This window comes from Sycon ciliatum, chromosome 4, assembly GCF_964019385.1.
Source record: "Sycon ciliatum chromosome 4, ocSycCili1.1, whole genome shotgun sequence".
NCBI classification, from domain to species: domain Eukaryota; kingdom Metazoa; phylum Porifera; class Calcarea; order Leucosolenida; family Sycettidae; genus Sycon; species Sycon ciliatum.
Genome location: NC_088646.1, coordinates 25,449,203 through 25,465,209, shown reverse-complemented (window position 1 = coordinate 25,465,209; position 16,007 = coordinate 25,449,203). Strand labels below are relative to the sequence as shown.

The 16,007-nt window shown below is 46.6% G+C and overlaps 1 protein-coding gene across 2 annotated transcripts; it reads right to left on the bottom strand.

The window, feature by feature from the left end:
- Positions 1-226: 226 nt before the first annotated feature.
- LOC135815262 (DEP domain-containing protein 1B-like) lies at positions 227-14,926 on the bottom strand. 2 transcript variants are annotated; one of them, XM_065328537.1, is made up of 12 exons: positions 14,475-14,926; positions 11,893-12,054; positions 10,884-11,446; positions 9,394-10,002; positions 7,965-8,215; positions 6,621-6,674; positions 5,883-6,032; positions 5,128-5,297; positions 4,196-4,309; positions 3,473-3,523; positions 3,042-3,200; positions 227-1,827 (listed from the first exon to the last, which is right to left on the bottom strand). In XM_065328537.1, the coding sequence occupies exons 1-12, from the start codon at positions 14,520-14,522 to the stop codon at positions 1,624-1,626; spliced, it is 2,535 nt and encodes an 844-aa protein (XP_065184609.1). In that variant the 5' UTR covers positions 14,523-14,926; the 3' UTR covers positions 227-1,623. The 2 variants fall into 2 exon arrangements, with proteins under 2 accessions (XP_065184609.1, XP_065184610.1); XM_065328538.1 differs by having other exon boundaries at positions 9,394-9,972.
- Positions 14,927-16,007: the final 1,081 nt, after the last annotated feature.

The window sequence follows — 16,007 nt, the reverse complement described above, 5'->3', positions numbered from 1 at the left end:
AACTAATTCCGTACTAAAATTTGTTCATGTGAAATTATGTACATTATAGCATGCATACTGCTTGCGAACACGTGTATTTAGCATGCAGCATAGTTAGCACTGTGCGAAAATATAATCCGTACGAAAGGTCGAAATTCGGCTTTGTCCGAAAATATTTCCGTCCGAAAATCTCCTGCTATACAGTATGTTTGACAATTCCCTGCGCGCAACAAACACCTCTCAGTCCTTGATGAGTCACGGGGTGATAGTAATTGTGGAAGAATGAACAAGTCTCAGAACCGGACACTAACACTGATGAGAACAGGCCTCAAGACATGTATTTTGAAGATTTTGTACACAGAAAAGTAGGGAAAAATAACAAAAGGAAAAGGTCAACTTTATCACTTTAAAAAAGAACCACCAAAACGGTAACAAAAAAGAAGGTATACAGGGAAAGGAGGACGGGGCAAAACTACTTTTTAAAAAGAACAGAGAGAAAGAAAACTGGGTGAAACGAACTACAATGTGGATAACATCGAGTTGCCCATCCGAACAACTTGCAGAAAACAATGCCTGCATATAAATTACGTGCTCGGTTGCACTTGCTATGCTGCTGCTCACAGCATCAGCGAAATAAAAAAAGCTTTTAAGACCTGCTTAGTCACAACTCACTGCCCATGGCCTCAGCAAAAATAAATAAATAACACTTTTTCTTACAACGTGCTCATCTCTCAGTTGCAACGCACTGCTCATGGCGCCAGTGAAAAAACAACAAGAAAACAACACTCAAGGAGTGCAGAAGACACAAAATTACACATATACACGCACAGAAACAGAAAAACCGTAGAACTGGCCAAGCCAGCTTTAACCCAGTGTACAAACAGTAAGACGACCGAGAGAGAGAGAGAGAGAGAGAGAGAGAGCGAGAGAGAGAGAGAGAGAGAAAAAGAAGCTTTTAAAAAAGAGCGTTGCTGTATAAATCTAAATAATGTACCATGAGTGCAAAAGTATGTTTCATAGTCGTAGTCCGGTACAATCGTCAGTTACATGCACACTGGAGAATAATAAAAAAAGGGTGGCATCTGCGATTACTCTAGCTGGCCCATGTGCGATAATCTCAACAATGTGGAGACAGACCTACATGCAGTGAGAAGGTGATCAGCAAGATTGACAAACCTGATAACAGGCGGCAAGAGTACATAATACTCTTGCAGGCGGCGAAGAGCTTTATATCATCAGCTCACGTACTGCACAGTGAGGGGTGCTCAGGCGCAGGCGGGTCAATGGTCTCAACAGAATGACGGTACGCTGTTCAAAGACCGCTGCATGTGTGTGTGCATGTGCATGTGCGTGTGTGTGCTCGTGCATGCATGTATGTGTGTGTGTGTGAGCGCGTGCACGCGCGCACACGTGTGTGTGTACGCCTGTGCGTCCATGCATGTTTCATATTTAGGGTTTTGTATTCAATATTAATTTTTATGTTTGGTTAGCGACAGCAGCCGATACCTGCTGCATTGACAACGGCACGGAACAAACTGAAGTCGTACAATAGAACAATCTGAACGTTCTACTTAGCACATGGCAGCAAGGCGCACGCCTCAGAAAGGATACACTCGATCAGGAGTCATTGGTAAAATCCCTGTCTCAACGAGGCCTCGGAAACGCCGATGCCGTTTTGAAGGACTTGTGCAGGCGCACGCCAACTCTCTGTAGCGTGGCTGCGGCAAATGATGGCCGTCGCCGCTTGTTCAGCGGCTGAGAGGAACGCTTCAGATTTAAAGCCCGTGGCGCGGCACTATCGGCTGCCGGAAAGCGTTTGAGATAGAGATTTGGATAGACACGCCGGAACTGTAGACAACACACACAGACACAGACACACACACACACCGTGCATGCAGAGTGAGTGGTACGCAGCAGGAGAAATAGAAATACAATGTGGATGAAGGAGCTGTCTGCAGGCGAGTAGGAAGCATGCCAGAGAGGTTTGAATTGACCACGCACATACTTGGAGAATGTTATTCCAAATAGAGCAGGACTGTTGCAGGAGATGAAATATGGTCGACATATTGGTAGTGGCACTGAGTGGTATCAAGAGTACGTAGCCCCCAAGAGTGTGCAACTCCAGCTAAGGAGTCTGCGACGGCAGAACTTCACATCACGCCATGAACCCGTACAAATTACTTGCACCCTGTGCATGAAAGATACAGGGTTGCACGCACCCCTGCTTTGGGGTCAACTCTCTTGTGGTCAATTTACAGCACTGTTGCCAGCGTAATCTTTTGAACTATGTCACGTGATGTGAAGTTCTGCCGTCGCAGCACTGCATGGAGATTGTGCAGGCAATTGCACACTCTTGGGGGTATGTACTCTTGGTGGTATGAATAAGGCTAATGGTACACATGCGGCTGACATTCGGTCATGTAATGTATGATCCAAGCACGGTGCCCAGTGTACTGAAGTACAATGCACTACTGGAAAAAGCCATTATTCTGACGAGGCGCATATATAACGATTGCCCCCAGCCTGGCTACACGAGACCAACAACAGGACCGGTTCCCCCAGCCTGGCTACATGAGACCAACAACAGGACCGGTTCCCCCAGCCTGGCTACATGAGACCAACAACAGGACCGGTTCACCACAAGCCTCTACACGTACATGTACACGTATGCGTTGGACTACACGCACGGACCGGGACACAGTGCCGTCTGCTATGACTGGGGAAAGAATTTCATTCCTTCCTAATGCAGTACAAACTACTTACGACAGGCAAGAAGTTTGAAGATGCACATTCCCTCCCACTCACATCCAAAAGCTGCATAGTGTAAAGTGGGAAACTTGCGTGGGAGATTAAATTTCGCTATTATCGCGACCATCACCCACTCGCACATTTTATTCAAACTTCTAGCTCTGTGCATTGATTGTTTAGAGCATGATCCAGCTCAAGAGATAACTACGAAATTTTCTTATCGTTAACCTGTGTTATTCTTGAAAGCACAAAATTTGTACGCCGCGAAAGTTTCTCAATTCTACAGTGGCAGTGCCGAACCCAGCAACACTCACCTCTCTGAGGCGCCTCTTCTGCTCTCGCTCCGTCATGTTCACACCAGCTATCAGGATGTCCAACAGCTGCAGCAGCGACAACTCCGATATGTTGGTCGTCTGGGACGTTACATCTACATCACCCACCCTGCTGCAACTGTCTTCACTGGATGTGTCGAACTGAGTGCACAAACATCAACAAATAGTCGCAAGAGGTGAGAAGAAGAATATAGTGTGCGGTGAACATTTTGTAGGAAGATATTTCACATGTAAACAGTACTAAAGATACTGAACACACGTACCAACACACGTACCAACACACGGACACATATGCACACACACAGACACATATGCACACACATATGCACACACACATACACACACACACACACACACACACACACACACACGCACGCACACACACACACACTGACTATGGCAATATAGCTTACATCAGCAGGTGAAGAATGACACTGCAGCTCCTCTACAATTCCTTTGGGCACCTACAAGGGGTAGAGCACAGAACAACATCTCCACTTGCAGGACCGAGATTACACACAATTTATACTATTACATACTACTGATCAAATGGAAACATCTCAGCAAGAGCAATGCTGTCCATTACTGTACAGGACCGGCGGAAGCAGTTTTTGATTGGTCCGGCCATACCCTAGCCTTTCATACAGTTTGTGTATGGTATGGATGGTGGACAGACACATGACCTCCTCAGCAGCCTGTTAACATAAGTTGGCGGTCAAAAAGTTGGTCCGACCATGACCTGACCAACCGGACCGGTTCCGCCGGGCCTGCTGTACAACCACACAGGTGGGTTTCCCCATCTCCAGACGGCTTGCTTCAGGAACGTCACATGCATGTGCAAACAGAGAGGCACCGAAGACTCGGATGGAGAGCCAAGGATTAAAATTAAAGGAACGGACCAAATTGAAAAATGTTGCATGTTATGCATAATTCATGTCCCACACCAACAGTTTTAACAGGCACTGCCTTGACATTAACTTTAGGCTAGACAGAAGAGTGATGGTGCATCCACACTCCACAGTGGTAGCAGCAAATGCCAAGGTCACCGTCAGGAAAAAAGGATCACAAATCCTTCTCACAATGGGACATGAACATGCAAAACAAAGCAGGAACAGGAAAAAAGAGACTTAGCATACCTTGAAGACGTCAGCTACTTGCATTGACATGAAACCAACAACGTCCTTGGCCTCTATTGCCAAGGGAGTATCACATCTCAGCTGTAGCAGGCATGGAACCAGAGCGTCCAATAGCTGAAACAACAAAAGAAGAGTTCAGATGAACGATTACTGTTAGTAATACTATAGTTCAGAAGACACTGGTCTTGCAGCAAAGGAAATATTTATTGTACTCAGACTACATCACTCAATCTGGCCAAGGGCTTTATTTTCGGGCTGTTTTTTTTTTGAGACAGTCCTTGCACATGTGTACTTTGTCTTTGAAGCGCACTAAAGAAAAACCACAGCACGTCTTGCTGACTTGCCAAGGTGATGTGATACCAGTATGTGGAGGCCGATAGTTGCAACACTGGCCATCACTATAGCTAGCGAAATCCGACTTTCAAAAGCCAGCGGGCCAGTTTCCGATGAATGGACTGTACCTGTTGATTGTTGAGCAGGCAAAGTCTCACACATTCAGATCTCGCACCCGGTCCTCTTTTAGCCTATTACACTGTAAGCGTGTCGAAGAGAAAAGGGAGGACTGATACAAATACAAACTGCGGGCACATTTCCACCATGAATCCGCCGCGATACGGTAGCGATCATGACCGGAAAAAAATAAATATATGTTTTGCTGTTCAGCTGCAATTGCACTGAGCGAGCTGAAGGGCATGACATTGTACAGTAGATGTACATGTACACAGGGAACAAATCATAAAAACGGATCGAGATGATGGTGACAAATGACAAAGGTACTTGGACAAGGGTGAGAGACCAAGCACAGTGGATTTCTAAGACGCAGTTTCACACAACATGCAGCCATATATTTTTAAATTACAGTACAGCAAAAAGAAGCGTCCCACACTACAACACTAGACAGTCGTGTATATTATTGCGGTGGTGAGACTTACAACATCAATATTCTCCGAAGCCGGGTCAAGGACAAGTTGCTGGTTGGCGTGGCAGGAGGATAAGAAGCAGAGGATGCGCTCGAGCAGAACACGACGCTCTGGCGGTAGCAGCAGTAAGCAATGCTGCAATGCCTCGATGGCACGCGTGTGTTTCTTCCTCACCAAGAGAGCTGCATAGGCATGACATGCACACACGCACACGCATATGCACACACACACACACGCACACACACACACATCCACACACAGGAGCTGTTACGGCCACCCACATCCACATCAGTCTGTAAGAAGTACACAATCCCCCAGAGTGGGCAACTGTCAGTGGGTAGCTGGCAAGACTCGTTTTCAGAATAAGTCATGTTTCACAGACAGAAGAACAAGCAGTTGCTGTTTCGTAACTCTGAGTTTCACGAACTGAATTGATCATCAGACGAAAATTGATACTGAACTTCACATGGTAAGTAGTCATGTTTCGCGACGTAATCAGTTTCATGCATGCATTCAAGATGAACTTGCACGATCAGGTTAGTTAACGTAAATCTGAAAAAGTCGCGACAATACGTATGTTATTATTCGGACCTGCACACTCTGTGAGATTTATGCACTCTTGCCCATACCTAGTTACGCCATCAGCATCAGCACTGCTACACCATCAGTATCAGTTCTCCTAAAAAGAAATGTATGCACGTTCAGCACCCGCGCTACTTTCATCACGCTGTAACACATGTCTGTGTGTCCGGTCAGCAGCAACTCACGGTAAACGGCAGCAAAGAGCGGGTAGAATGCGCTTGGGATTACTGGACAATCCACAACTCTTCTGAAATGCTGTGCAATGGTGGGGATGATGTCTTCGATACCTCGCTCAAGCCAGAAGTCGCAACACGTCGGGTGTCCCTTCTGCGGCCCTACACATGGAAAGGGAAAGGAGGCAGGTGCTGACTCAGTACAGCGTTGCCATTAGAGAGATGAAGGTGCGCTCAGAGTGAACATGAACGCATGTAGCTGCGTATGCAGGCCAACATGCCACACGCGTTGCACATGTTGCGTTAATATTCACTGGACATGAGCTCACTCATCTGCATACTCATGCAGGCTCAATATAATACTGTACATGTTGGTGGTGGCAATTCGCTACAGTTGCGCTGCATTTCGCTGCGCAGCACAGACAATGCCCCAGAAAATCCCAAGCACACACAGGTAGCATGGTCCCATAATGTGTGCAGTGAACTACTGTAACTCATGTGCCCCCCCCCCCCCCCCACACACACCCGGTGACGGATGTGTGTGACGTATATCCTACTCTTTCTATTGCTCTAAGTGGAAATCCGGAAAGACCGGGACGATGGAGGTGTAGCAGATCTAACAAGCAAGCACACACACAGCAGCATGTAGCAATGGCCAGACTGGCAACACACTGGCCTCGCATTGCTCGACACGCCACATCCTTTCCCAAGACACAACAAGCTATGAAGTACAGATACGGCAGAACTAACAGTGGGCGAGGCGATCCATTGCGGAGCAAATCAGAGGAGTGTAGCTGATGTTTACTGCACACGCACGCACACACACATGCACACACATGTACACACAGAAAACACACAAAACGAGTCAGAGAAAAAGGAGGGGAACGGTAACGCAGTGGTATGCCACAGCAGCATATGCCGGGCCGGATTTGTGATAGGGTCAATGGCCTTGAACCCCAATTCATAATTTTTGGTGTTACATCGTCAGAAAGTGAACAACAAAGAAGGTGAGAGGCGCAACTTCTGTTGACAAGAGTAAACACCTGGTGGTGGATGAAGCCAGAGGATGAACAGGCAGTCGGTTTGTTGCAGGAATAACGAGAAGACAGTTCGAGAAGCAAATGGTGTTGTTTGATTGATACGTGCTCTTTGCAAAAACAGTTGGTAGCAGGGTATCCGGTAGAGGTGACTCAGCTTCTTGCTAGCTCAAACTCTCTATTCTTCTTGGAGATGTTCAAATCCTGGTGCTGGTAAGGTGACTGGATAAGTAGACAACTCTACAGTCCATTCATCCAAAAAGTCGAAAAAATGTGGGTTTTGATCAGCTCAATACATTTTGTCATGGCATATCTGTCCTAATTTTGTAAAACCTGGCTGAATTTCATATACATGTACCTGTCCTTGGACTTTTCTGACTAGCGACCAGCCTGGTACAGGTGGAATCCTGATAATTCGAACATGGCTTAATTCGAACATACCGCTTATTTTAGAAGTTTTTCCAGGACCGATTTCTATCAATACGATTCCCACATAAAAATATCTGATAATTCGAACCTCGAACTGGACATGTCCGGTTAATTAGAAGTCCCACAGATTCCACTTACATAGAAAATGTGTGGGATTTGTGCTGATAATTCGAAGTTAGCAAAGTGTAATTCGAAGTTCACTGTACACTGTACTGGTCAGTTCAGTTTGCACGAGCAGGCTGTGCCGATCAGTTCAATGTCCGTAAAATTTGTGTCTAAGGACCATAGCGCAACTCTGCGTGACCATGAGAGCGTTTTGACATACATATTGTGTTGTGGGTTCATGTTTGGATAATTAGAATGTCCGGATAATTAGAAGTTTTTTCCTGGCATTTTGAGGTTCGAATTATCAGGATTTCACCTGTACTACAGACCAGTTTGCCAGGCACGGACGGTCTCACATTCATATGTGGTTGTGCGGTACAAACCTTTACCTAAGGACCACCTGCCACTAAAGACCGCTTTCTCTGGCCCCAAGGGGTGGTCGTTAGTCACCGGTTTTACTGTACACGCACTACGTGAGAGAAACCTATGTATACAGTGTACATGCAAGCCACCGCCGCCTCACCTCCGCCGGTAGACCGGGGACACATGGCGTGCACGCCGCTCCACTCGCAGTCAAACAGCGGCGGCACGACGTGCGGGTACACGCGAGACGGCCAGCTGCGACGGCGCTTTTCCAGCGCCTGTGACAGCGGCACAAACTCGCTGGTCGGGCTATCGGCGGGGAAGCCGCAGTTGGCGGCGATGTGATTGCCGTCGACCAGGACGCAGTGGATGATCGCCTCCAGTGTGGGTATCTCGACACACTGTAACAACCTGTCAGTTCATTGGCACAGCACAGCACAGCACACGGCACACACACACATATATTTTAAAATTTTTAAAGCTATTTTGCGAGAAGAGCATAACGCAAATATTAACCACCGTGAAATCAAACTTCAACAGTGGGTGTATATGTGTGGCCACAGGGCTCCGTGAACATTTGCCATCGTAAACTCGCTGGTTCTGGGAGATTGCAAAAAAAAGTAGTGACGCAAACAGTGGGCGGCTTACAATAGTGTGATAACCACTCAACGTGCACAGACTACAATGACAGTGTTTATGCAGCAATCCACACTGCAGCAATCCACACTACAGCAATCCACACTGCAGCAATCCACACTGCAGCAATCCACACTGCAGCAATCCACACTGCAGCAATCCACACTGCAGCAATCCACACTGCAGCAATCCACACTGCAGCAATCCACACTGCAGCAATCCACACTGCAGCAATCCACACTGCAGCAATCCACACTGCAGCCATCCACACTGCAGCAATCCACACTGCAGCAATCCACACTGCAGCAATCCACACTGCAGCAATCCACACTGCAGCAATCCACACTGCAGCAATCCACACTGCAGCAATCCACACTGCAGCAATCCACACTGCAGCAATCCACACTGCAGCAATCCACACTGCAGCAATCCACACTGCAGCAATCCACACTGCAGCAATCCACACTGCAGCCATCCACACTGCAGCAATCCACACTGCAGCAATCCACACTGCAGCAATCCACACTGCAGCAATCCACACTGCAGCAATCCACACTGCAGCAATCCACACTGCAGCAATCCACACTGCAGCAATCCACACTGCAGCAATCCACACTGCAGCCATCCACACTGCAGCAATCCACACTGCAGCAATCCACACTGCAGCCATCCACACTGCAGCCATCCACACTGCAGCAATCCACACTGCAGCAATCCACACTGCAGCAATCCACACTGCAGCAATCCACACTGCAGCAATCCACACTGCAGCAATCCACACTGCAGCAATCCACACTGCAGCAATCCACACTGCAGCAATCTACACTGCAGCAATCCACACTGCAGCAATCCACACTGCAGCAATCCACACTGCAGCAATCCACACTGCAGCAATCCACACTGCAGCAATCCACACTGCAGCTGACTGACACGCCTAGATACTGATAGCTTACCTAGAGAGCACAATCTCCTTCCATGTATCTGAGCACCGGGCGAATGTATCGGTGGTGCCCGTTCTCCTTGAGTGGCCCGACAGCATGCTGTTGCTGTTGACGGTGTGGATACTGTTTGTCCGCTGCAGAGGCGACTCGCGGCGTAACTGATACGAATCGCCGCTATCCACACTGCTCTGCATGGGCGTCGTCTGCGGCATGGACTTGGTAGCACGTACTGGAGTTCGGCCAATCGTGTGTCTACGCGTCAATATCTCTGCCGGGTTCAGGGCGGTGGCATCCTGTCTGCAAGATGTCAATGACGACGGAGACGAGTGTATACTGCCGTGTCCAGATTGGATTGATATTGTATCACAATTCTTGCCGGAGCACGGATCCCACACACTGTTCGGAACGCTGCTGACCATTAGCGGTGTGGACAAAGCCATGTACGCCCTTGTCCTCTCAATGCTGTTCTGCCTGCCACCCTCATCAAACCAACCAACACTTTGATCGTCAGTCGGCGACAGATTCTCCTCATCTTGGCTATTTCCCAGCAAGGACAATACATCATCGAGACTTCCAACAGCCACCACACTTCTACAACACAAACATGGGGAAAAGGCACAGCTTTAGGAGCAAAAGAAACAAAGAGAGAGAGAGAGAGAGGGAGAGAGGGAGAGAGAGAAAGAGAGAGAGAGGGAGAGAGGGAGAGAGAGAGAGAGAGAGAGAGAGAGAGAGAGAGAGAGAGAGAGAGAGAGAGAGAGAGAGAGAGAGAGAGAGAGAGAGAGAGAGAGACACACACACACACACACACACACACACATACAGCATCTAACAGCAGATCAGAAATGATCTTGTCACTCTGCAAATTGTGATAGCTCTCTATAGATACAGATTACACACACTAGAAAAGTCTTGACACATAGTCTACACCTGAAATAAGTACCAATATTGTAAAGTTGACTCAAAATTTACAGGCATCGTGACAGTGCAGGTACGTTCAGCCCAGGATACCTGAAGCACGGATAAGCGAGAGTGTACTGCACGGCATATCTACAGTCATCAGGTCATGGCAAGTGAAATCCGACACTTGGCATTAGGGACTACACCATGCAGTGTGCAGCTAGCCCTGCATACGTAGTACATGTGTTACATACAACTTTTATCTGTCTCATGACAGTAATCGTACTCGTCACAGTCAAGGTTCACCTCCAAGGTTCAAAGGTGCTCGCAAAAATGAATGGGGACTAGATACCAATACTCTTTATGTGTACCATGACTGTGTGTATCTACGCTGTGACCTTTCAACCTGTGCGGGATGCAAACGGCTCTATATATTGTACACATTTGGTACAGTGCATTACATCATTGATGTCCATTTGTGGCACTGTCCCCTATGGCAAGTGTCGGATTTCACTTGCCACGACTGTACTTCAAAGGGACTAAGTCAGAAAAGCAGAACATTTCATGTCAGATTTGCAATCTAGATTGTCATTATGGGTACTTACGCTCGGGCCACAGTTGAGGAGGGTGCTGAAGAGAAGGCCCTTGCACGGCATAGGGGAGGGAGCGCTGATGCGAGCATTGATTCATTAGTAGTTGGCTGCGCCTCTTGGAAAACCGATCCGTTACTGGTAGTGTGTTGAGCTGGGGCTTGCTGAGTTGGCAGTACTGGTGCCGACACCATGGTCTTGTCGTCGATGCGGTTTTCAACAGCGAACGGCAGCGAAGAGGAGCGTCGCATAGGTAGCCCACCAAGGCTATTCACCGATGATTGAGATGTCGTCAACTGTACATTGACCATGTGGTTGTTGCACGTCAACTTCTTGCTGCGCACGGAGTGCGAGCTTTTCACCGAGTCACTACGCTTCAATGATGCACTGCCAATGCTTTGCTGAGAGCTCTTCTGCGATATCCTGCCCTTCAAAACCGACTCGGTAAGACAGTATGGCTGAGGTCCAGCTGAGAAAGTGCGGCCACCAGATTCACTAAACTTACGGTTGCCTTTGAGACCGCGGACAGCATCCACAATGATGCCCATTTCGAGCAGTTTCTGGCAGAACTTCTCCACCTAGAATGCACACACCCAGCACAAACACAGAGTAAATATAAACTTAGGCACAACATGCTGTATCAGTCACCTGAAGACTGTGCAGTGCATGAAACTTGGAGCTGTGACAAACCGATCTTGTCCATTGGTGTATGCTGATGTATCTGACCAGGCTCTACCATTTCGGTATGGAGAATCTTGGCTGCACTTGCACCTACCTCGGTGTAAATAGTTACTACCGGTGTGTGCAATTGATATGATAGACGCCCTCAAGTCATCCAGACCGATGACGAAACGGTGACTGGGGTACTGTATCAAACAACTAAACAGGTCTGTAAGCTTTTTATTATTTAATTTTAACCACTGGTGAGTACAACTCTAGTGACAACGGTGCTCGTCACTTTTACTACAAAATTTGGTTTGACATGCCGGGCTATCGTTGCTTCAGTCCCTGCTTGTGCACGTACCTGGGAGGTTGTTACAGTGCCATAGCCGCCGCTTTCATTGAAGAACTGCTTGAGCCAGGCAACGGCCTGCGCGCCCGTGAAGCAATGGTAGTAGAGACGCAGGCGATAGCGCACGGGCTTGATGGGTACGTGGTCCTGGAACGAGGTGACAATGTGGTTCCACTGCAGCAGCAAAAGAGAAAGGCAAGAAAGCGACCTGAGCCAGGGCACTGGGGATTGCTAACCAACACACGCACAGTGTCTAGTGACCCTACGTAACACAGAGAAACGTCAGCATAAAGGACCCTGGATATAACATACGTTTTTACTATGCATCGCATACAAAGTACTTTTTGAAGACACTCCACATCCCGCTCCAATCCTTTTACCTCAAACATCGAGAATCTCGGTTAAAAAGTACCGTATTTTCCGGAGTATAAGCCGCACTTTGAACACTCAAAATTCAGCCAAAAAAAGGGTGGTGCAGCTTATACTCCGATGATCAAATTAACGGTGATGAATAGGATAGATATCTGTATTTCGAGGCAAAAAAACTGGGGGTTGTGGCTTACACTCTGGAAAATACAGTACTGTAAAAGCAGAAATTTTCGGTATTCTCCAAAATCGGCGGTTCGGCGGAGGGAAATTTTCGGTAAACCCGCGTTCCAGGTAATTGTACTAGTACTATACCGGCATTTTCGGTGCGTTTTATTTTCGGTAAAAATTTCGCCACCAAAGTTACCGAAAATAAAACACCACCGAAAATTTCTGCTATTACAGTACTGGTTTTGATGTGCCTTGGACGTACTTGTATGGTATACTGAAGTTTCCATACACGTGCTGAACCTCCCCAAGTAGACATTCCCACATTCAGGACAGATTTCTCAGCCCCAACCACACGAGTTCTCAACGGAGATGTTACACAGTTCACAATCAGGACACTTGCCTATTCCTCTAACAGGTGCAGTTAGCAGGACACCCTATGCATGCATAATAATTACACTTATATTGGATTTGGTTTCTGAACAAATAGTTTATCTACTACGTATAAACATGGTAAAATGACTTCCATGAAGAGTGTTCCATGCATAAGTCTAGAAATGTCTAGCAATTCAGCCAATTTTCCGGGTGGGTGTGTAACTTGCGCTGGGGTGAAGCACCGGACGTGCTAATCTGTGGCGGCAGTCGTGGCACTCTTCGTCAGTAGAAGTACTGCCCTGGAGATTGCATGCAGTGATGTTTATGACATCATTACTAGCACACCATCAACATATTGGCACGCAACCCAGCCAAGATGCCCTTCTATTAAAGGACATCTTAGCAGTGTTTCACGCACTGCATAGAGGCACACCAAACTCAACGAGAGCAAAATTCTTTTGGATTCCGGCTGAGGATGACTTTAGCCAGTGATGGACAAGTACTCAGTTTCTGGGCGGTTTAGTGGGGATGGAAAGGTGGTTCTTGACCCGCCCTGTACTCGAGCCTGTGTCATTGTTTTGCCCCCTTTCTCTACACATGCTAAAGGTCGGATGATACAGGCGAGGCTAGTAGCTAGTAGAGGCTTCACAGACTGAGGCCAACCAAACCAAGCGCCATGTTTTCAAGACTCACTTTTCTATGAAGCGAAGCTTATTGAGTACTTCCTCCGGACAGTTGCGGCGGAAACCAAAACGTGGTGACTTTGATCGACCTGTGAGTTCTGGTACTGTATATTTTTCTTATTGTCCGCTAACTCCAACGCAGCCACTTACACATTTATGAAACCTCACTCCTCAACTCCAACAACAGCCTCTTTACTGCGATTCAATTCAATACTTAAAAACATTACTGAGTTGAGTCGCAGCAAAGTAACCGTTATTGGAGTTGAGGAGTGAGGTTTCATAGATGAGGTACTATATATCTGAGGTCAAATGATTGCTATCAGTAGTATCAAGAGTGCATAAACAAGAGTATGCAACTGTGGCTATGGGTCGATGTGCGGCGCGCTGCCTTTATTATGTAATTTGCCTCCATCACGCTCTGAAAGCATGTACTCAAACCTACAATTTCTTGAAATTTTGGCGCATGAACTCCAGTTCCGTAGGAAAGTTCATTTCAAACCAGAGGGAGAGTGCGGTGTTTGATTTCCCGCAGTGCGCGGACTGCAGCTGAATGATGTAATGAAGGCAGCGCGCCGCGCATCTGGCCCATAGAAAAGAGATCACAGTTGCATACTCTTGTTTATGGACTCTTGGAGTATAATGAAGGTCTTCAAAAATAGTACCGTTTATAGTTTACACCCCATAGACACGTTATGTTATACTAGCATCCAGTGTACTCGATTCTGAACAGCTTCACTGTATACATGTATTAGAGTGAGTGGAAGAGTGCTCAATGAGAATCACACTCCTCTGCCTATCATGTGTTGTGTTGCTATTGCTAGACAAACAGACCGCCTACAACGATTTCCAGGTACAAGTAATGAAAATTCAATTCAAACTGACAAGCTAGCATGATACTCTTTGTGATAATTTGAGAATGTGGTTCAATAATTGGGATTTCTCAGCAAATGCATGATGACTTGAAGCAAATGAAAGTATGGCTGAGAGAGAAATTTTACTCACTTGACGTGTGGCAAGGAACTGAGGACGTTTTGACGGGGTTCTCTTCATGTTGATACGAGTGTAGACAGAGGGTTCTCAGCATCTCAGCGTGTCCCCGCGTCACTTGCCAAATCAATAATATATTACCATTGCTCCTCCATATTGATAAAATACAGAGAATTGACCAATGCAGTATCGATAAACTAACCATGCAGCAAAACTACAACACTAATCCTGCCTGTACGTCTTCCAGGCAACTAAACAAAGCCGTTCTTTTTTGTAGCTCACACACTTTGGAACCTCCAGAAAATTTGTTCGCGGTGCTCATTTACGACAAATTACAACTTTTGACCTCATGAGCTCAATCAGCTGATACATGATTTGGGCAACGATGAACAGAAACAAAAGTCCAGAAACGAAGTCCATGAATCAACCAAGGCATGTGGCCGCCTTTCAAAAGTGCATGTTGCCTTTACGGGTGGAGGGTCCATACGCATTTTACGCTCCACTGCACCGATCAGCTGATGCAGTTTTGAATGCTTTGAAAATCCCGGCAAAAGCGGTGAACTGTCATGACAACATTGACAGTGTTTACTGTTGACATGGCAGCTTACCCCCTGGCCTGTATCAAGACATGAAAAGCAGGGAGTCGTAAGTATTTTACGACCCCCTGATGAAAAGGTTTCATGCAGGGAGTCGTAAAATACCGGTATTTTACGACTCCCTGGTTTCATGTACTTTGCCTGCATACATTATAAATATTATTATTTATAGTAGTATATCTACATAATCATTGTAAAACAGCTGAATGACATTGGCAGAAGGTTCAGAGCAGGGAGTAGTAAAATACAAAATTTAATAATTATTATGTATTTTAGGCCAAGTAAAAAAAAAAGCTAGATGATCGTCCCCGTCCGCCCCAGTTTTTGTCAGCGCCCCAAGAAATATTTTATTTTTTAAATCGTGAGTTTTTGCCGAAATCGTTGGTTTTTTACCGATCGCGGATGCAGGAAACATGTGCACGCTTTGTTTAATACTTTCTTTACTATATGGACCACATACTACTAGTATATCACAACGTCAGTATCGATCTGCTGAAGAAAGAAAAAGAAAAAAAGAAAAAAAAAGAAAAAAAGAGAAAAAAAACCTTGATGTTGTTGTGTACACCAGGGAGTCGTCAAATACCTGTATTTGACGACTCCCTGGTGTACACTGTGTGCATGAGAGGGTAAAAAGTAAAAAAATAAAAATAAAATCCTCCCGCCCTCCCCGATTTTTCCAAAAAAAAGGACGATCATCTAGTAATTTTTTTTACTCGGCCTTACTACTCCCTGGTTCAGAGTACAGTGGAGCTCCGGAGATCCACATACATTGGACTTTTTATTGAAGTGGACACGCCAGCTCAACCAAAGCAGGCAAGGGCAAAGGAGCATTCAATCCAGGCCTGAAGAATCCGTGCATGCACAGCATGGCATCAAAATGCAGCAGATCACACACACACACACACACACACACATGCACGCACGCACACACACACACACACACATGCACGCA

Bases quoted from the DNA above. Each gene is read 5' to 3' on its own strand.
- LOC135815262 (XM_065328537.1), bottom strand. From the start codon at position 14,522: ATGAAGAGAACCCCGTCAAAACGTCCTCAGTTCCTTGCCACACGTCAA. The intron at 5,298-5,882 runs GTGAGTTGCTGC...ATGCCTATGCAG, and splicing joins GCTCTTTGCTGCCGTTTACC to CTCTCTTGGTGAGGAAGAAA. The intron at 3,201-3,472 runs GTAAGCTATATT...TTGTGCACTCAG, and splicing joins GTCATTCTTCACCTGCTGAT to TTCGACACATCCAGTGAAGA.